The sequence below is a fragment of the Ictidomys tridecemlineatus genome, chromosome 5, assembly GCF_052094955.1.
Source record: "Ictidomys tridecemlineatus isolate mIctTri1 chromosome 5, mIctTri1.hap1, whole genome shotgun sequence".
Classification (NCBI taxonomy): domain Eukaryota; kingdom Metazoa; phylum Chordata; class Mammalia; order Rodentia; family Sciuridae; genus Ictidomys; species Ictidomys tridecemlineatus.
The window spans coordinates 122,920,670-122,941,672 of NC_135481.1; the positions used below are offsets into that span (position 1 = coordinate 122,920,670).

Sequence of the window (21,003 nt, forward strand, 5' to 3'; positions counted from 1 at the left end):
TTAATAAGGATTCTTTGCTTTATTATTAATTAAAACTACTTAATTTTTTCTATTACTTACTGTAGGAGTTGCTTTTTTTTTTAACAATGAACATTAAAATGAAAATTTAACAAAGCATGATGTGTAACGTTTGGAACAAGTTGCTTTAGTGCTTTTATAGTGTCAGGCCCTGTTTGTGTGGTGGAAGCTCCCTGTTGAGTTTTTGCTTTGTAAAGGTTGACTGTGGTGCACTTCCTATTGATCCAGTCAGGAAGCTCCTCCTCCCTTTTCCTATGTGGTATACTCACACTCTGACTTAGGAATAGAAGTTGGGGTTACACGAATATTTCCCTTTTCTTTGTTTTTTTGTTTTTTTTTTATACCAAGGATTAAACCTGGGGTGTTTAACCACTGAGCCACATCCCCAGAACCCCCACTTTTTTTAAAAAAATATTTTTTAGTTGTAGATGGATACAGTACTTTTATTTATTTATTTATTTTGATGTGGTGCTGAGAATGAAGCCACAATCCCCACCCCCCCAGCACCCCTTTTTAAGATATTTTATTAAGAGGAGACATTAAGTTGCTTTAGGGCCTTGCTGTTGGTGAGGTTGGCTTTGAACTTGTGGGCCTTCTGCCTCAGCCTCCTGAGTTGCTGGGATTATAGGCATACACCATAGTGCTTGGCCCCTTTTCTTTTTTAAGTCTTATTAATGATGGTGATATCTCATCCGTACAATGAGGGTACTACTATATAAATCCTTATCCTTTTTGGGATTTATTTGTATTTTTTATCAGTTTTAGAAAATTCTGAACTATTATCTATGACACATTTTATTTAATTTTGTGTTTTTAATTTTTGGGGGGCATGGGGTCATTGTACTGTAGTCTGATTAATTCATTTATCTTTCACCTTAAGGCAAAAGCAGCCTTGGCTCCTTTGCCTTCCTCTGTGTTCTTGCCTTAGTGTAGACATTGGCCTGATATGTGTTCATTGGATCATTGTCCCTGCAGTGCCTTTAAGGAGATGTTTGTGTATGTCACCTAGCATCTTTAAGTGGCCTCAGGAGAGAGATTTGTCTGAATAGTTGAATGCATTATTATTAGAAGTGATAGTTCAGAATACCTGTGCCCTTTGATGCAGCTTCTCCTTATGCTAAGAGCAGTATAAGGTTGTGCACACAAGAATGTCTGTTGCATCATTGCTTACTTATGGGAAGTCTAGGAAGTGTTGAACTTCCTCCTCAGAATAGAGGGGTGGTGAGGTGCTGTGCAGCCTTGTTAGGGCGTGGAGGAGCCCTGTGAGTTACTGTGGAGAGAGGTCTGTCATCTAATGCTTTAATTTGGGGAAGCATGCTGGTTAGTTTCTAGATAACTCTATGTGATTCAGTCCTTCCTATTACACCTCTGCTGGCCTGGGACACACACACAGTCCATTATTGCATACTGCATGTGATCCCGAAGTCTGCCATCTGGGATTTCAACTGTTAAGTTGCTAGATTACAAATGAATGCCTGCAGTTCAGAGTGTCTGTTCTCCCAATTTACGATTTTGACTCATATTTGAAACTGCTCTTTGCTTTCTGTCTGTGGCTTTTTAATACACTTGGAGTTTTTCACTGGGCAGTCACTTGTCCTGCAGCTTTGACTAACTGAGGAGGGTATGTCCAGCCACCAGCAGCCATTGAGGCGTGTGTGAGCTAGCATGGGAATTCAAAGGAATAACTCCTCCTCCAGATCTTATTGAGGTCAAGGAGTTGCATAAGTAAATGCTTTTGGAGTTAAGTACTTTAAAAGAGCTCTGGGGGGCATAAAATGCTACCAGTAAAGGGACAATTGGGCTTAGAGTGGAAGGGCAGGTAGAATTAAGCTCAGTGGCAATGTGCGGAGAAGATGGAGGGAAGCTTGTGATGGGAGGAAGCCTGGTGCCAGCCCTGAAGGAGGAGGCTGTTATTGCTGGGAGTAGAGAGTAGGGAGGGATGGGAGGGCCAGTGAGGTCAGCTCTGTAGGTTAGATACTAGCGCCCCAGCGAGGTCCACACCCTACTCCTAGAACCTGTGAAAGTGCTGCCCACATGGTAAAAGAGACATTGCAGATGTGAGTTGCAGATCTTGAGGTGGGAAGATTTTGCAGATAGGTATTGTTCAACCCAGGGATTTCCTAAGAGGGAAACAGGAGGGTCAGAGCCAGTGGGGGAGCTGTGGGTGAAGTGCTCTGAGGACAGGTACCAGCAAGCAGTGCAAGGCAGCCTGAGAAGCCAACAAGCCTTCCCCACAGGCGTAGGAGGGTACGTTCATGCCTTGATGTTGCCCAGTCAACTGACTGTGGCTCAGATCTCTAGAACTGTGGAGAAAGAATATGTGTGGAAGCGCATTACAGCAGAAACATAAACTCATACAGTTGCCTTGGATGAATGAGGTTGTGCAAGATGGCGTGCCCAGAGATGGGACCCACAGCCATGGCCAAGAAGTTTGGTCTTAACGGGCAGAGCAGTGGGAAGCTACTGAAGTTTCAATTTTTTTTTTCTTGTCAGGGGAGATGAGTGGGAAGGGAGGAAGGGTGTCACATGCTTAGGTTTGTGTTGGGGAAAGAACATTGTGGCTTTTTCAAGGCTTGATTGGAGTGGTGAGAGTGGACTTGAGCAGCTGGGAGATACTGCCTGGACCGGGGGGACCTTTTGTGGACATGCAGTATGTCTATGTATGTGTACATAGACATAGGGCCATTTCTATTTCTGTCTCCTTATATGAAAACCATGAGATGACACTGCTACCCTAGCTCTAGCCAGCCCTGAAGGCTTCAGCTGAACATTGTGTTATATCTAGTTATAAAATACTTTTGATTTGGTGAAATATTTTAAGTATTTTAAAAATTGTTTCTAAATAGAAATTCAAGGAAAGATGCTCAGTGAATTTCTGTAGATTACATTAGAATCATTTCCTGTAGTTAAAGGTTGATCAGTTTTTAGAGCTGGAGCTGGAATGGCATTGGTAAGCAGAAACTCTCCTGTCTGAAGAGCCCAGCTCCAGGTTCAGATCTCCTTGGGGGCTTTTCTGCTCTTGCATGGCAGTTGAGTTTGTCCAGGGTAGTATCTTTGGGTGATGATGAAAAGCCACAGTTCTGCCTCCTTTTTAATTTGGGGTGTCTTTAGTGGTTGTTCAACTTCCAAGTAGCTCTCTGAGCTTTTAAGAGCTTGGCCTCTGTAGAGTGTCTGAGAAGGGAACCCCCCTGTCAAGCTGGGCTAGTTTTGTGTGCAGAACCATTCTGTCCTTGAAGAACTTGATATGTAATTAGCTGTTTCGAAGATTTAATTTTATGGTTAAGTTAGAAATGCATCAATCTTTTTTTCTGTAGTGTCCACTGTTTGAATTTTAAAGCAAAAGCCATTATATTCTCCATACGGCCTGGGGTGCCACTCATTAGTTAAAATCTTTTGTGTACTCTTTGGAATCTCTAATTGTGAAACTTTGGATTATATTTTAAATTGTAGGATTGCTTTGGAAAGAGAACTAGGGATTTTTAGGATTTTCCCAGTTTATATAAACTATTTTAATCTTATCAAGTTAGGATAAAGAGACAATGGAAAAAGGAGAGTAGCAAATTTTGAGGCTGTAGTCTTTGTCCTGCTACTTCTGCACTTCACTTTGTTGCATGTAATCTGTTAGTTGCCTTAGATTACCCTCACTGCTTTTCCTTTCTGTTCTGATGCTGAAGCGAAGCTGATGGAGTCACGTGCTCTCTGGCTTCTGCCTGCCCTGGAGCTGTGTGTGCAGAGGCGGCTCCCTGTGTGCTGGGTCTGCTTCAGCCAGTGACCTGAAAACGTCAGGTGGTGTTTTTGTGGCACCGGGAGAAGGCCGTAGTTTAGACAGTGCAATGAGGGCTTTTGGCATTTTTTCCCTGTGAAATTTCTATCTGTAAGTAACAACCTTCAAAATGCAAGTAATCAAGTCATATAAGTCACATCAGTATTGTCAGAGTAACAGGGTTCGTTTAGCAGCACAGTGAACTAGGGCTTCAAGTCTCTAAGCAGAAAGATAATCTCTAAGTCTCTAAGCTTCTTGTTTTTTTCTTCCTCAAAGAACCTTTATTCTTTCCTCTTGGAAAGCTCTTCCCTCAGCCTCTGGCTCCACTTTGTCCCTAGCTTGTTTGCTTGTTCCTCTGCCCCTGCCGTATGTCCTTACTCACTCAGAGTGTGTGGCTTCTCCCTTTCCTGATTGTGTTCCAGGGCCTAGGCACATAGACTGGGAAGGCAAGAAGTATCGGTGACCCTCTTAAAAGCCGGGAGGAGTACTGGATGAAAGCGAGGTGTGATAATGAGAAAAAAAAAATTCCCTGCTTTAGAGAAGCCTAGGAAGCTCTGTGCAGAGTGGGACTTGGAGAACATCCCCCATCAGTGCAGGGACCCCTTAGGAAGAGTACTGTTTTCCACAAAGGAACATTTTTTTTTCTTCTGCTCTGAGTGATTACAACAGATCTGGCTCCTATCATTGCAGAGTTAAGACGGGTAGAGCTGTTCAATGTGGGGAGGCCTTGGACTCCATTCCCAGCAGGGCCAAAAATAAAATGAAAAAAAAAATAGCCACATCTTAATTATATATTATTAGACCAATTATGAAAGAAAAACTTGGGTCCATGTTTATCAGGTGGGACAGTGATAGGGAGGAGCCGCTGGAACAGAAAGGAAGAGCCAGCCTGGGGAGGGAGGAAAAGGGCTCCAAGAGGAGGGGCATCCAGAGAGGGGAGCGATTTAGGAAAGAGAGAGAGTAAGCCTAAAGAGTTTATTTATTTTGGAGATAAAATTTATTTCACAGCGAATGCTTGTACTCCAAGAATTTGATAGTTGGTCAGCTTGCCAAATGATGGCCAGAAGTCGTTCAGGGTTTTAGGGCAGCCACAGCAAGGCATATATTGAGAGGGGCACCCTCAGCAGGGTGATGTAGTCCCTTTCACCAGGCCTGGAGTTTTAAGTAGTGTGTGATTTATTTGTTGGCTTATTTTAGTAGTAAAGTGGGTGTATTCTATTAAGATTCCATTTCAGCACTTTTTTTTTTTTGGTTATCAGGGATTAAGCCCAGGGGTGCTTAACCACTGAGCCACATCCCTGCCCCACCCCAACATTCATCCCCCTTTAAAAATTTTTTTGAGACAGGGACTTAATAAGTTGCTTAGAGATTTGTTAAGTTGCTGAGATTGGCTTTCAACTTGAAATCCTCCTGCCTCAGTCTCCTGAGCCATTGGGATTACAGGTGTGTACCACCAAGGCCAACCATTTAAGCACCTTTTAATAAGTGACTTGTCCTGTTTTGCAGGAGATTACCTTGGGAAGCAGTATGGTTTACTGTGATGGAAGTGTCCTCGCTGTTCTAGGTCCCTCCCTCCCTCCTTCCCTCCCTCCCTCCCTCCCTCCCTCCCTCTCTCCCTCTCTCCCTCTCACTGTTTTCTTCTTTTATTTTAATCTAAGGAAAGTTTCTAATGTGCCTGCTGGCCTTATTAACCTGTAGGAAATGTGCTTTTTTTTATTTGCATGTGTACATATACATGCCATACAGATAGATCAGAATAACATTGGGTTCTGTACTTTGTATTTTCTCAGATAAGCTAGTCCATTGTATTTGTTTGTTTTGTCTGAATCCAGGTCCAAGGCCGCCTTTGGCTAAATTAAGCAATGCAACATGCATCCCAGAGACAACTTATAAATACCCTGATTTGCCTATAAATCGATGTAAGGAAGAGGTAAAATCATTTTTGTCATAATGTAATTTTGCTTGTTGAATAGATGCCTGGGGCCCAACACTGTTGGTTTACCATGTGAGAGTGAGCAGATGAGCCCACCTATGGTATGCAAGGCTCTGTGGGTAGAGGCTGAGGAGCTTAGCCTGGGGCTCCATGGAGGTGGCTCCCTGGGACCATGCTGCTGATTTTCCTGTTGGCTTGTGCTCATTGTGCTTAGCCTCCATCCAGATGGCCTTGTCAGCCTCTGCAGTAGCTGTCAGTTATTGTTGGCCCCGCCCCAGCAGAGCTGATTTAAGAAACTCACCACCAGGTCTCGTTAGAAATGAGTGTGTGCTCAGCATCTCTATCGGGTTCTCCTTGTAGTATTGGCCCATTTTGTGCCTAGGATTGATTTTGTCAATCATTTACAGATCATTTTGTTATGGATGCCAGGCCAGTTCTAGCAGGAGGATGGTTAAGTTTCTGATTACTTACCTGTTATTAAATAAGGTTAAAAGGAAGTATATTGAAATCATTACCAACTAGCCTAGTGGATAAAGCAGTTACAAGGGAAAAACAGTGAAAAATGTTCCAAATTTCATTTTTATTTTGCTTAAGATTCAATCATGTAACTTTTTATTGAGTAGATATACTTTACTAATTTTTAAATTTTTTAAAATTGTTGGTAGACCTTTATTTTTTATTTTTTTGTTTATTTTTATGTAGTGCTGAGAATCAAACCCAGTGCCTCACACATGCCCGGCAAGTGCACTACCGCTGAGCTCCAGCCCATACTTTATTAATTTTTAGAGGCCAATATTCAGAATAATTTGTATTCTTTTTTTTTTTGGTGGTGCTGAGGACTGAACCCAGGGCCTTGTTCATGCAAGGCAGTCACTCTACTAACTGAGCTATATCCCCAGTTCTAATTTGTATTTTTTAACGATATATATTGCTAGAAGCATAAGAGAGCTTGAAGTGGGGGGATGGTGGGGAGGAATCAGATTGGAATTTAGAATGTTCTGTATAATCTGTAAATGAAGAAGTAGATGTTTATTTAAAAATTCATCTTGAGTTTTAAATGGAAATTTAAAACCACTTGAGTATAATAACAGCTTTGTTTTCATGTAGAATCACATTCAGATTTATGACAAAATTTTGAATCAATAGCAATTTAGACTTAAGAGCATAGAAATCTAGTTTGGGCTTGAAGGTGGCAACCATTTATAGCCTTCTTACTCTCTCTTGTGATGACTAGATGGTTAATTAATAAATTTTATTTAAAGGAAGACAAAAAGTCTTCTTAAGATAGATAATACTTTACATTGTTGTCAATTTTGTGCCAATTTTGAAAGGTAACTTTTTAAAAATTTCAGGTTATTTCTTTGATAGAAAGCAATTCTGTGGTAATTATACATGGTGCCACTGGAAGTGGTAAGAGCACTCAGCTCCCACAGTACATCTTGGACCATTACATTCATCGCAGTGCCTACTGCAACATTGTGGTCACTCAGCCACGGAAGATAGGTGCCAGCAGCATCGCCAGGTGGATCAGCAAAGAGCGTGCTTGGACTCTCGGTGGTTTGGTGGGCTATCAGGTGAGCATGGGAGCGAGAACTGAGCTCTGTCTGCTGTGTTTTCTATGTAAGTTGATAGCATGTGACTGTTTTCTACTAGCACTGAAAATGAAGCCATTTTACTTAGAGTGGAACCATGGCATAAATTAAAAAAAAAAAAAAAAGAATTTCTTGAAAGTAATTTTTAATTTCTTACCCTGTTGAACAGGAGACAAGTGAGGATTCTCAGGCTCTTAGCTTTTATAATTTTATTCTTTTAATTACACCACTGTTGTCTAGAAGGTGTTTTCATACGCAGTAGTCATAACATGAAAATGTTTTAGGCAGTATGACTAGATAAACCAGCCCCCCTACCCAGAAAGGAAGAAGAAATCAAATCAAAGGACTTGACTTCAATTTGGACCCTGTCTTCTGAAATATAATCCTTTTAAATTCCTTACCATCCTTTTAAAATGGACATACCCTGTTTTGGTGGTTAATGGGAGCCATTTAAACCTGACCTTTCCCCCATCTCCCTTCCTTCCCCAATTTTAGGTAGGACTAGAGAAAATAGCAACAGAAGATACCAGGTTAATCTACATGACCACTGGAGTCCTGCTTCAGAAGATAGTCAGTGCCAAGAGTTTGATGGAGTTCACACACGTCTTCATTGATGAAGTGAGTTCTCTGCCCTTAGTGGGCCTTCAGGTGCAGAACATGGGCAGGTCTCCTGCAGTGTGTCCTCCTGTAATGGGGCCTCGAGTATTTTGTGTCTGCAACTGCCCTTTCTACTTATGAATGTGAATTTTTAAATTCTTCCCTCTTTGTTTCAAATTATGGGAGCAGAAAGTTGAGAACTAGGAAAAGATTGCTTGTCGAGGACTGGGGATTGGCAGGCTGTAGCCTAGTCAGGCTTGGAACTGATTTTGTAGCGGAGATTTTACTGAAGCTATTTGCCTTGTGTGTTGCTCTCTGTGGTGCCCTGGCTGCGGGGGCAGAGACCATCCCATGGGCTCCAGGCTGGGGCTATTCACCGCTCCCCTTCTGTAAGGGGAGACACCTGCCACAGAAAGACAGTTAGGAGAACCATGTGGTGTGTGCATGTTTTCAGTCACATCACAGGCATTTTCTATCTAGTAAATCAAGGACTTTTTAATAAATTGGGCTGGGTGTGTAGCTCTGTCCTAACATTTGTAAGGCTTGGGATTCAGCCCCTAACAGTGCAAGCAAAACAAACAAACAAAAAACCACAATAAAATTGAAATTATTGCTCTATTTACTGTTCATAAAACAAAAAACCCAAAACCCTAATAAAGCACTGTGAACCCTGTCTTTGTGCCTGGTTTAGCTTTCTTATTTTTCTCCTTCTCAGTACATTTTGGATTTCTCAGTAGAATGGGATATTTTAATCGATGTTTATATTTCCAATACCACAATTTTCCCAGGAGCTTTGGAAATGGCTCCACCAAACTTCTGTGTTTTAAACCTCCTCAGCAATTCTGTCCTGAGAGGCTTGGCTCATTTCTAGAGGGTAGAAATGTCTACTAGTCCATAGTTCTGTGGAAGGCATGAGGGGAGGCCGGCGCTCAGAAAGTCCAGCTGACTGGGCAGCCACTGCCACCAGGCCCTGCCACTCTTTGGAGGTGTGAAAACAGTGGGCACCATAGGTAGGGCTGTTTGGTGTGCTACACTCTTGCGCATGCTTACTTGGCTTTATAGCACCGTGGGTGTATAGGAGAAGGTGGAAATGATTGGCATTCCCTCAAAGTAGTGTCGTGGACAGCGTGATTCAGAATTTTTTTTATTGACAATTTTGAGTGTCTTTAGGTAGAAATAAAATTCAGATTTAATAAGTAGTCACAATAGGCTGTCCCTTATTGGGCTCTACTATGGTCGAGAGCTCATTTTACATGAAAGGAACCTGAAGCTTAGTAATGCTCAGTGATCAGGCTGCTGGAACAGATGGTGTTGCAGCACCCAGAGCGTACTCCAGAGCCTGTGGTGCTGAGGCCCACCTTTGCTTTTCGTCTGATGTCTGCTCACTAAGTATCTCTCTCTGCATATACATAGGTGAGTAACAGACACACTGCATCCTTGACCACATTCTTTTCTAATGGTTGAACAGAGGTGGCTGTTCTCTGCAAGAACTCGCCCTGCAGGAGTAGTGGAAGGGACGGCGGGGGTATGCTGTGCCATCACCCCATGGCCACAGCTGCCTGATGCAGCACCGAGTTGCCTGCATCCAAGGTGAATATACTGAATGTGCCTGGAGAATTACGTTTATAGATAAAATTGATCACATTCTCTGGAATGATTTGAGTTTCAGAAGCAATGTAAGCGCCAGAGTTGAAGATAGGCAGTTTAAGATGGAATGATAACATTTTAGCTTCCAGCTCTTGAAAAAGAAAAAGCTCACTTTAGGCAGGTTGTTTGTTCAGGGAGCATGTTTTGAGTTCCTGCTGTGAAAGAGGGGTCTCATTGGTGCCTAGTTTCTGCTCTCAGCCCCTTGCTGCCTAGGGAGATGGGTAGCTCCTGAGGGGTGTGTTTGTGTCACGGGGAGAGGCCTGCGGTGGGGGACCCCAGGGGCTTGGAGATGGGGTAGGTGAGATCTGTGGGCAAATGGTAAAAGATGAGTGTCAGAGTTCAGAGGGGAAAGGTTTCCATGTTGGGAGCAGTGGTGGACATAGCAGTGGGGCTGGGGTTAGGGGGGAGGTTGCTCTGGGGGTCCTTTACTGGCTGTAGCCTTGGTTTTTCTTTGTCAAGTAAGATATGGGAGGCTTGCAATGAGATGTCTCAAGGTTGGTGATAGGACAAGGTGAGAATGAAACTTTGTGGTGGGCTGAGGACTTCCAGCTGTTATACATGCTGACAAATGCTTTCTCTGTAGCACTTCCCTGCACATCTGCTTCAGTGGGGAGTGGTGCCAGGAATCGGGTTGTGAATAGAAGAGCCTATGAAATGACATGTTGGGGCTTTTATCCTGAGGAGAGTGCCCCCTTCTTCAAATGTAGTGGCCATCTCTCTTCTTTGACAAAGTGTCTTCAGATGGAAACTTGCCACCCCCTTGTGTGCAGAGATACCCTGACCAAGTGTGGGTTAACTGGATTATTTTTGCAAAGGGGCCCTTTGTCCCTGGCTTGTTCGGAAGGGCCAAGGGGAGGGTGGTGGCGCTGCCATGGATTTTGGGGTGGCTAAGTCTGCACATTCAAGCAGGGCTGGAGGCAGCTGTCTCCTGGAATGCACTTCCATGCTAGTGTTGTTGAAGTTCTGCTGTTGACCTCACACCCTAACCTTGCTTTGACCAGCCCAGCTTTTCCAGGGCCATCCCTTGCCCACCCTTGGGAGTTCTGCACATCATGGAGCATGACAAGCGGTTCTCCAGCCATCATTAGACTGCTATGTCTTTGTCCCTGTACTTGGCCAAAATAGCAGTGAGCCTTTAGACCATGGCTGAGGGGAGTCAAGGGGCATGAGGGGTTGGCCCAGTGGTTCTCTGTGCTTGGGGAAAATGGGAATATTGTTATTTGCCAGTGACCTGGGGGTATTATTGGCATTCAGAGGACAGGGCCAAAGATTCTTCACATTGTTTTTCCCAAATGCCAGTAGGTCCTCAAGAGCACACTGAGGTAAGAGTGGCCTACGCGGTAGCCTCTGGCTTGTGGGCAGATGCTCTTTGCCTTCTCTGAGCCAGGAGTGCTGTCACTCCCCTGAAGAGCTGTGCTGACAGACAGCTGGGTTAGCCCATCTCCCAAGGGTGCACTAAAGTACCCTCTCCCCTCTCATTTAGTAGTGACATGTTTGCTTGTTGCCATGTGGGGACGCCCCCTTATTTTATTTTGTAGGTACATGAGCGAACAGAAGAGATGGATTTCCTGCTCTTGGTAGTCCGCAAACTTTTAAGAACAAATTCACGTTTTGTGAAGGTAAATTTCATTTTATGAGTAACAGGAATATTTATAAAGTTAAGACTTACTGTTTATTTGTGTTTTTCCCTGTCCTATTTTAGCAGAAACAGTTAGATCCAGCCTCTTAAAACTCATCATTACGTGTAGTATATTCCAGGTCTTCCAGGAAGCGGACTGACGGGCATTCTGATGTGCATAGTGGGGAACACTTTTTGGTTATTGTGTTGTGTTGAATTCTCACACTTTCTCCAGGCTTTAAAAAATGACCTAGTAGTAGTTGGCTGCAGTGAAATGCTGGGTCCTTGAACGGGGACTGTGGTTTAAAGGTGTGTGAGTTTCTCTGAAGCCCTATTTTGGAAACAGCACTAAAGTCCTGAGGTGCTAGAGCTGGAGGACAGCAGATGTGCTGCTGTTCAGAGGTACTGACGGCTGTGGGGAGGGAAAACACCCTTTTTTATTTGAACCCAAAGGAGGAAGGTATGTATGTGGGCAAAATAGTGAAGGGTTTAGAATAACTATGCCATCTGCACTGGGCGCATCTGCTGGCACATGGCTATAATCCCAGATACTCAGGAGGTTGAGGAAAAGGATGGCTAATTCTAGGCCAGTTTGAGTAACTTGGTGAGACCCCATCTCAATTAAAAAAAAAAAACAATAATTATGTCATCTAAACAAGTCTAAACATGGATCACCCTCTGTTCAGCTGTGCTGAGCAGAGGTCTTTGGGAGACACCTTGCAAGTGTTTGGGATATGCATGTATTATAGTGTGGGACTGCTAAAGGATTCGCTGTTACTGCAAAACAGTTGCCTTCTAAATCATGAAGTGTTTGTCTCCGAGTCTCAAATCTATTCATTTTATTAGGAAAGCATTTCTTTTCCTCTCCCACCCCCAAGGTGACCACACCTTAATTTGGTGACGTTTTTTTTTAGTTGTAGATGGACAGTATTTTTATTTTATTTATTTATGCTTTATGTGGTGCTGAGGATCAAACCCTGTGCCTCACATGTTCTAGGCGAGTACTCTACCACAGAACCACAACCCCAGCACCAGCTTGGTGATTTTTTTAAAGAAATACAACCTGACCTTCACTGTGGGTTTTCTTGGTGCTCTGAGTTACTGGAGAATGAGTGAGAGAAGGGGCTTTTGTTCCTGTTTAGGAACCTTAGGTTAAAAATGGCACTGAAGATAATTCAACAAATTGAGGTATTGTGTGATTGTCATCTGAAGACTTTTCTCTTTTACTCAAATCAAAATAATGACTAGATTATATAGTTTTTTTAGTTTTCAATGGCAAGGAGAGTTAAGAGTGTTGGTGGATTTAAGAAGAAATTCTGGCACACTGTGGACAACAGTGTTGAGGAATGTGAACCTGTCCAATAAGAAGCAAGAGGTTTTTCAGCTTCAGTGTGTTCATGATTTATTTAAAAATATAGGAAGCAGTATATTTTCCAAATATATAGACATGTATATGTGCCAAATAATTAGAAGTCAAGTTCTAGATTGTTCTGTAAAGTTAAAAAAAAAAAAACTCATCAAATCCTTGGTTATTTCCTTCTTATGCGAGTGCTGCTGTTAGAGAATATGGGTATAAGAGAAAGGGTATCCAGACTGCATCCCCCTACCCAGACTGTAGAGGTCCCTTGGTTCTCCTATCAGGGTTTCTCCCTGTCCCCGCTTGCTGTCCTCTGGCCCGCCCACCCTGGACTAGCATGTCTTGAGTAGGTTGCCACCTTGTCTTGTCTGCAGGAGGGGCTGGGCTGCTTGGGGAGGCCAGGGCTGTGCTGAGTCCAGTATGGCTAGGCACAGTGTGCTCCGCCAAACAAAAGCGGAGTGTACCCAGTGATAGAGCACTTTCCTGACATGGTCAAGGCCCTGAGTTTGATCCCCAGCACTGCAGAACAAACAAAAGACAATAACAGAAACCAAAAGCACTGCAGTTCACTAGCCTGCCCTCCTTAGATGACGGCTAGGGATTTTGTGAGGTGACTGGGTGTGTCCCTGGGGGTCACTCTTTCACCCCAAGTGGCCTCTCAGAATATGCTTTCCTAACCTTCTCAAAATGAGTTCTGAGCAGTATGATTTTACCATTTGTGTCTCATGTCTAAGGGAGAAACCAGTGTTTGTCCACCAGTAACTGCACCAACTGTGCCGAGGTCAAGTCTTTACTTTTATGCCAAGATTCAGACCCCTTATTGCCAGATGCAGCAGGTAGTCAGCTGGCAGCCAGAGAGCTGTGTTGCCCACTTAGCCTGTGAGTGCTGGGGAATTGGCAAACCTCAATAATACTGCCACGTTCTCCAGGCACGTTTGATGTGCTGTGGACACTGTTTCTGGCATTTGGGACCAGGATTCTTAAGGGTATTATCTGACATTTGCTTTTTGGCAAACCTTACAGTTAGTTGTCTCCTGAGTGTCCATCATCCTACTCTGGCCTGGGCTAGTGCCTTGTGTCTGCTGCACAGCTTTGATGCAATTTCTTGGGCTATAGTCAGGGTTTTCTGGATCTCTTTCTCTTCCTCTTTGCTAGTCCACTGCCTCAGTTTTCTGGAGCATATTATCTAATAATTTATTTTTTAAAAATTCATTGATGCAAAATTTCCTGTTAGATAAATACTGTAGCTTTATTGGAGACATATGATTTCTCAATTGATGAAATAATGTAGGAGGAATAGTAAAAGTTAGTATCTGAGCATTCTTTTTTTTTTTTTAGTTTCTTTTTTTTTCTTTTTTCCTTTTGATTTATTGGTTGTTCAAAACATTACAAAGCTCTTGACATATCATATTTCATACATTAGATTCAAGTGGGTTGTGAACTCCCATTTTTACCCCAAATACAGATTGCAGAATTACATCATTTACACATCCACAATTTTACATAATGCCATTTTAGTAACTGTTGTATTCTGCTACCTTTCCTATCCTCTACTATCCCCCCTCCCATCTTCTCTCTCTACCCCATCTACTGTAATTCATCTCTCTCCTTGTTTTTTTTCCCATTCTTTATAATAATATGTATAATACATGACATTAGATAAAGGTTATTATTTAATATCTAAATGTTATTAAATATAGGAATGAAGCAGAAGACAAACCTGGACTTTTAGTTGAGCTTTATTTCAGTGATTGTTATTCTCATTGTTTGTTACTGGAACGACCTCTCTCATCTGTAGGTGGTTCTGTCTTTTATCTGTAGGTGGTCCTGATGTCTGCTACCATCAACTGCAAGGAGTTTGCAGACTACTTTGCAGTTCCTGTTCAGAACAAGATGAATCCTGCATATATTTTTGAAGTGGAAGGCAAGCCCTATTCAATTGAAGAGTATTATCTTAATGATTTGGAGCACATTTATCATAGTGTGGTATGTTGGATGATTGTTTCTTATGCAATGATTGGTCTTTTGTATGTGATCAAACCTGCACTTACCATCTGTGGTTGCAAGGCATTATTAGAATTTGAAGTTAGAGCAGAGGGGACAGAACAGGTAGAAGAACAAAGGAGGGAAACTCCCAGGTGGTTGTTATAAACTGAGAACCATAAATACTCATATTGCACATCCCAGTGAAAATTAGTGGGGCTGATTTCATACTTTGTTGATGTTGGAAATAAAATGTTAGATTTTGATCAGTACAAAGTTGTAGATTCACTTGGGAGTCAGAGGTAATTTTATTTTAAATAAAATTTTGATTAGACTTACGTTTTCTAGTATGAGTAAGGTGTATTGATCTGACCATGAAGAACTGGGGCAAACATTCTCATGAAGGTTGCCATGGATGTGAAATTGCTTTCATTTGGTGGAACATTCAGAGACTCTGAGGTGAAAAAGTGAAAGCAGACCTGACACTTCTCCTTCCTATTCCTGCTGAGTGCATCTCAGTGTTGGAGCACTTGCCAGTATGCATGAGGCCTGGGCTCAGGACCCAGCACCATTCATGTGCATGGAGGAGGAGAGACTTTCTCATTCTCCTCACTTTCTCACCTATGTCTTCAGGCAGCAGCAGTGGAAGCCACTCTGTGTGACCTCTTGTGAAATCTCCCCCAGGCTTACTCCTGAGGATGAATAAGAGCATGCTGCGTTACCTTTGACTGAAACAGCAGCATTCTGTGCTCATTCTTCTTTCTCATCTACTTGTTCGTTTCTTTTCATATCAGTGTGTAGTGTTCTTGAGAGCTGCAGTAACCTTTGTTCACGTGGATGTATGCCATTCTTTTTTTAAATAAGCCCTAATGTTTCTGGTCTTGGTTCTGGAAGGGAATTTCCACCACTTGGCTCTACTAAAGGTTGATGAAGGAAAGCAGGTTTATTCAAAGTTTTAGAAATACCAGGGTGCTGCAAGAAATCAAATGTGCTAGGAAGTGAGTTGGCAAGGTACCCTGCAGAAGAGTGTGCCCCCAGAGGGAATTCTACAAGCAAGTACACCTGGCCAGGCAGTATGCCCCTTGTTCTGATAGGAGATCGGGATTCTGCCCCTTGCTCTGGTAGGAATTCTGGTTTACAGTCTACATGATTAGCTAATTTACAACTGGGGAGAGTATGGTGAAAAGGCTACAGCTGTGATTGGATGCCCCTTAGGGAATTTAAAAATGGTATATTCTGACCACATGGCTTCTTAACTTAAAATGGCTCTATTATACACTGTCAAATTTAAGTTACTATAAAAATATTTGTGGGTTACATTATAGATTTAACTTTTAAAAAATATTTGTTTTTATGTTGTGATGAGGAGCGAACCCAGTACTTCACACGTGTGAGGCAAGTGCTCTACAACCGAGCTACAGCCCCAGTCCCTAGATTTAACTTTGATAGAAAAGAAAACACTAATCTTACAAAAGGCAACCTTGAGGAAGATAGGGGAGACCTTTTCTTTCTCAAATCTCCATGTTGGGGGGTGCTCAGGGCCAAGAACAGCTTTCTTAAGAGGAGAGGGGGCAGTGAGACAAAAGGCAGGGTATATACACATGTAGATTCAATTCTGCCATGCTAATAAGAAATAGGTTTGTTCCAACATGTTTCCTTAGGGGTAACTTTGGCCAGGGGTTAGTTTTCAGTTTTCATTCTCAGCAGGAGGAAATGGAGGATGTAGAAAAGCAGTTATCAGGAAGTTGCTTTTAACTTAAAGGGGTTCAGTTTCAGTCTTAGCACAAATACTGCTGCTTACACCTTAGTGCACCCCTGAGAGCATGTTAGTGGGCTGGAGCTTCTTACCCTCAGCATTGTTGGCATTCAGGGCCAGGTGGTGGGGGCATCCTGTCCATCGTCAAGAGTTCAGTCCCAGCCTCCATGCCCAAATGGAATCAGTGCTCCTCATGCCCTTACACCATGACATTGCTAAATATTCCCGGGAAATAACTCTGCCTTGGTCCTGGCACTGAGGACCCTGCTGGATCAAAGAACACATGCATTTGTGGTTTTGGTGGATGCTGCTCGTTGCTCTGTGTAGGAGTATTTTTGATGTTGAACTATGCTTTCTACCACAATGATGTGGTTGACTAGGGTTTCACCTGACATAAGAGACAGTTTGTCAAACTGAATCATGTTGGAGGCAGGCCAGCACTGGCTGTTAAATGTAGCATTCCTATTAATTCAATTTTAAAATGACAGTATTTCAAAAGGACAGAAAAGTGGAAAGAATATTGTAGTGAACGCCTACTTACCTATTCTAATCCTAGACTCTATAGTCAGCATTTCTTTTAGAACATGGAGTTCTGAGAAAGAAAAGGTCTCCCCTATCTTTCTTTTCATTGTTGGGAAAGCTAAGAAGCAAACATTGGTGTATCTCTGTTAATTGAATTTCCTTCTGATTGTTTGCCCAAGTTTTTCCAGTGTGTCCTTTGTCCTGGGACCATATCCAGGATACTGCATTACATTTAGTCTTTATGTCTCCTTAGGCTCCTCTGACTGACAGCTTTTTAGACTTTACTTCCTTTTGATGACCTTGATGGTTGGCAGGAATCCTGGTCAGGTGTTTTGTAGAATGCACCTCTATTGGAATTATTAATTAATTTTTATTTTTGCAGTGCAAGGGTTGGAACCAAGGGCTTCATATTTGCTAGGCAAGCACCCTATCACTGAGCTACTCCCTCAGTCAGTCTATTGGCTTTTGATGGTTATTTTATTTTTTTCCTCATGGTTAGATTTGGTTATGGTTTTTTGTGGCAGAGGACCACACAGGTGAAATGCTGTTCTTGTCATATTAGATATCATGACATCACTGATGATGTTGATCTTCATCTTTTGCTGGTTTTCTCCATCATAGCATCACTTTCTCTTTTCCTTCTACACTGTTCTTTCTCTGAAACTAGTCACCAAATGAAGCCCTTATTCAAGGGAAGCAGGGAGGAAGGAGCACTTATTTGTAACATTTCAACATTTTGTATTTCCCGATAGTTTTGGATTATGAGAGTAATGATGATTTTCTGGTCTTTGGCTAAAGTTTAATTAATTCCTCTTGGTGTTTATTTTGTATTGTGTGTCAGAGCTCTCAAATTATTTAGATGATTCCTTGTGGCTGTGCTGAGGAGCAGAGTTGGGTATAGCCATTTGCTCTCTAAGTCCCTTTGCTTGGGTCCACCCAGCCTCCAGAGAGCCAGCATCGCCATGGCTCCAGGTGTCTTATGTTCCGCAGGCTGGGGAGCACCTGTTTGGCATTTTGACTGAACAGCTTGACTTTGGTACCTGATTATTTTAATGAATGAACACACAAGACTTAACTATTTATATTCTTTTTTTTTAATTTGGTGGTTGGGGTGGCTGCTGGAGATGGAACTCATGCTTAGCATGTAAATGTAATTGTGGAGAAAACTTCCATGATCCTTAGCTCAGATCCAGCAGTAGAGCATCTTGTACCTTGACTTACTGTGTGTCAGTTTTGGACCACCTTCCTCCACCCTAAAGCATACCTTTTATGTATCCTTGATAGGGTTTTTTTTCCTTATTTTTAGGTATTTAATCCAATTAACCTGGATTCCTAGATGTCGTAGTACCATTTATTTTCCCATTGTCTGCAGTGCCGTTCTCTCATTTGCCACATGTATCCCTCCTTTCTTCTTGGACCCACTAGCCAGCCTAGGTATGTCCTTGTGATGGCAGATGTGTAAGACTCCTGGACCTCCACTTAGGACAGAAGTACTGTGATTACTGCCTCATTCTGGGGAGAGAATCACAAGGACCACCCACTTGAGTGGAGGGATACAAAGTGCCCTGGAGTGCCCCTTCTCATGCCATCCCCTCATGTACACACCCATGCTCACTGTCGGTATCTTGGTCCAGGAAAACAGTGACGTGGGCCGATGTTTTGTCCAGTCCATACACAGCAGGGATCCCCATGACCTTTCCAAGTGCTGACTTGGAAAGTATGGCTCTATTTGGTGTCTTACCAAGGTGTTTTTTTTTCAATACCTTTATTTCACTTATTTATTTTTATGTGGTGCTGAGGATCGAACCCAGGCTTTCCCATGTACGAGATGAGTGCTCTACCGCTGAGCCACAACCCCAGCCCCTACCAAGGTGTTTAAAAATACTCATGGGGCTCAGCTCCTAGAGTTTAGTGGAGTTACTTGTGAATCACTGACACTCCTTTTCTTTCTTTCTTTTTTAAAAAAAACCATCCAACTATTATTTTATTTATATTACTATGCTTAAGTTACATGGAAAAAGACAACCAAGCAGTTCTGGCCCATTTCAGAAAAAGGTTACAATCAACACCAGTTATGTAGTGACAAGTAACTAGGAATGGTGACATCTTTGGGTAGAGACTGACAAGGAAGAATGGGCTCTGGTGCTACGTTCATCTCCAGCAAGAAAATGGGCCAGCACAAGCCATGCTAACACTGAGCCTTTAGTGCTGGGCACAGATTCAGATCTCTTCTCTGAAGCTAGCAAATCAAGTGAAATAACTGGGTTTACAAAAAAGGTTTTAAAATGAAGCCCAAATAGGTTTAAAAACCAGGCTCTTGACTTATTCGCCATTCAAAATTTACATAAAACACACTTTTTTCACTCTAATAGCCCACTATTTCCTCACCTAGCCCACCATTTAGCTGCAGAGACTCTTCTGCCTCAAGATGTAAACATAGGGAAAAAAATTAACAGCAACTGCATAATATTCTCTCTACACACTGCTGTTGGATGGAAAATACAAAATTAAAAGAAAAGAAAAGAAAGATTCCATCTTAGATTCTCACAACCTCTTGTTCCGCAGTTCATGAATCTGACTCTGATGTATGTAAGTAGAGTTTTGTTTTCAGTGAAGGAGACCTGGGAAAAGATGGATTTATCTTTTTTTCTTCACAGATGGTACGTGCTCCTCAAAGCCCTCACTCTCTCTAACTAGAGCACGTTCCAGGATCACACGGCCTTCCTTATAATGCTGGCTGTCTTCAGTAGCAAACTCATAGATCCATCCCAGTTTGCTATTGCAGTTTTTGCAGCTCACATCTCGAGCCATGTGGCGGCCAATGAGCATGACCTGATCTTGAACTTCACTGTCCTGTAGGTTAACTACCTTGTTAAAAAGAAACGCTCTACCCGTGGCACCTGTGAACCGAGTGGAGATGAGTTCTGAGTGGTTAGTCAGGATCGTGTCACAGTTTGCACAAGAAAACAGATGGGTACCACCAATATGATCAAGGAAAATTCTGCCCATTTTGATAGCTGAAGTTCTAAAAAACCCTGAGTGGCGGTGAGATCAGCACTGCCAGCGGCTCTTTGCTCTTCAGCTGGGACAAAGCCCCTCAGCCACCCGAGTCTCCAAGTTTTTCCTGACACTCCTTTCCTATGGCTTGTTTATAGGAAGACTTCTAGGTGGGGTTACATGCCACTATTGGAGTTTGTGGAACATAGCCTTCTCTCCTCTTTTCCTTTCTTTCTTTCTGTACAGTTGTGTTATAGTGAACACTGGTTATTTTTGGCTAGAAAATGAAATTCTTATATGTGGAGGTTGCATGTTAGAAATGGATGTACGAGGCATGCTTCCTCAAAGTTATTAGTGAACAGAAGTCAACTTGTCATATTTACATCACTTCAGTTTAGCTATTAGCTGATTTAATTTACTCAGTAAAAATTAGAAAAAATAATTTCCATATGGGCTTAACTTCTGATTACCTGAACACTTCTTTTGATGTGTTTTTCACAAAATCAAACGCAGTATTTTACATATAGTAGTTGATAAGCAAAAAATTTAATTATATAAAAAGCCTTCTTTTTTAATTGATTTTATTTTTTAAATACATGACAGTGGAATGCATTATAATTCTTATTAAACATAGAGAACACAATTTTTCATATCTCTGTTTATAAAGTATGTTCACACCAATTCATGACTTCATACATGTACCTTGGATAATGATGTCCATCACATTCCACCATCACTGCTAACCTCCTGCCCCCTCCTTTCCCCTCTCACCCCTCTGCCCTATCTAGAATTCGTCTATTCTTGTTGGAAAAAATTCAGAAAGGCCATAAAATAGACTGTGGGAATTGTGCTGTATCTGTCCTGTGGATATTGTAGACACTTAGATAGCTCGATCTCAATTTCTGGAAAGCTATGCTCACAAATGGTCCTTCCAGCAGTGCTGGGGAGATGGTTGTTGTGTGGCTGGTGCCCATTGCTCCTTAAGAGAAGTCTTATAGGGCTGGGGATGTGGCTCAAGCAGTAGCGCGCTCGCCTGGCATGCGTGCGGCCCGGGTTCGATCCTCAGCACCACATAACAACAAAGATGTTGTGTCCGCCGAGAACTAAAAAAATAAATAAATATTAAAAATTCTCTCTCTCTCTCTCTCTCTCTCTCTCTCTCTCTCTCTCTCTCTCTCTCTCTCTCTCTCTCCTCACCCACACTCTCTTTAAAAAAAAAA

The 21,003-nt window shown here is 42.4% G+C and overlaps 2 protein-coding genes across 6 annotated transcripts in view; one reads left to right on the top strand and one right to left on the bottom strand.

The window, feature by feature from the left end:
* Window positions 1–21,003, top strand: part of Tdrd9 (tudor domain containing 9) — a 96,503-nt gene that overhangs the window by 20,399 nt on the left and 55,101 nt on the right. For 4 of the 5 annotated variants that reach the window (XM_040275028.2, XM_021732758.3, XM_021732759.3 and 1 more), the window contains exons 3-7: window positions 5,614–5,711; window positions 7,067–7,288; window positions 7,802–7,924; window positions 11,089–11,169; window positions 14,347–14,511. In XM_040275028.2, the coding sequence (XP_040130962.1) occupies window positions 5,614–5,711; window positions 7,067–7,288; window positions 7,802–7,924; window positions 11,089–11,169; window positions 14,347–14,511 (689 nt within the window). The remainder of the gene's footprint in view (window positions 1–5,613; window positions 5,712–7,066; window positions 7,289–7,801; window positions 7,925–11,088; window positions 11,170–14,346; window positions 14,512–21,003) is intronic. The other variant, XM_021732760.3, reaches the window with a different exon arrangement.
* Window positions 19,424–19,878, bottom strand: LOC101958983 (protein yippee-like 5). The gene has a single exon (XM_040275876.2). The coding sequence runs from the start codon at window positions 19,793–19,795 to the stop codon at window positions 19,424–19,426; it is 372 nt and encodes a 123-aa protein (XP_040131810.1). The 5' UTR covers window positions 19,796–19,878.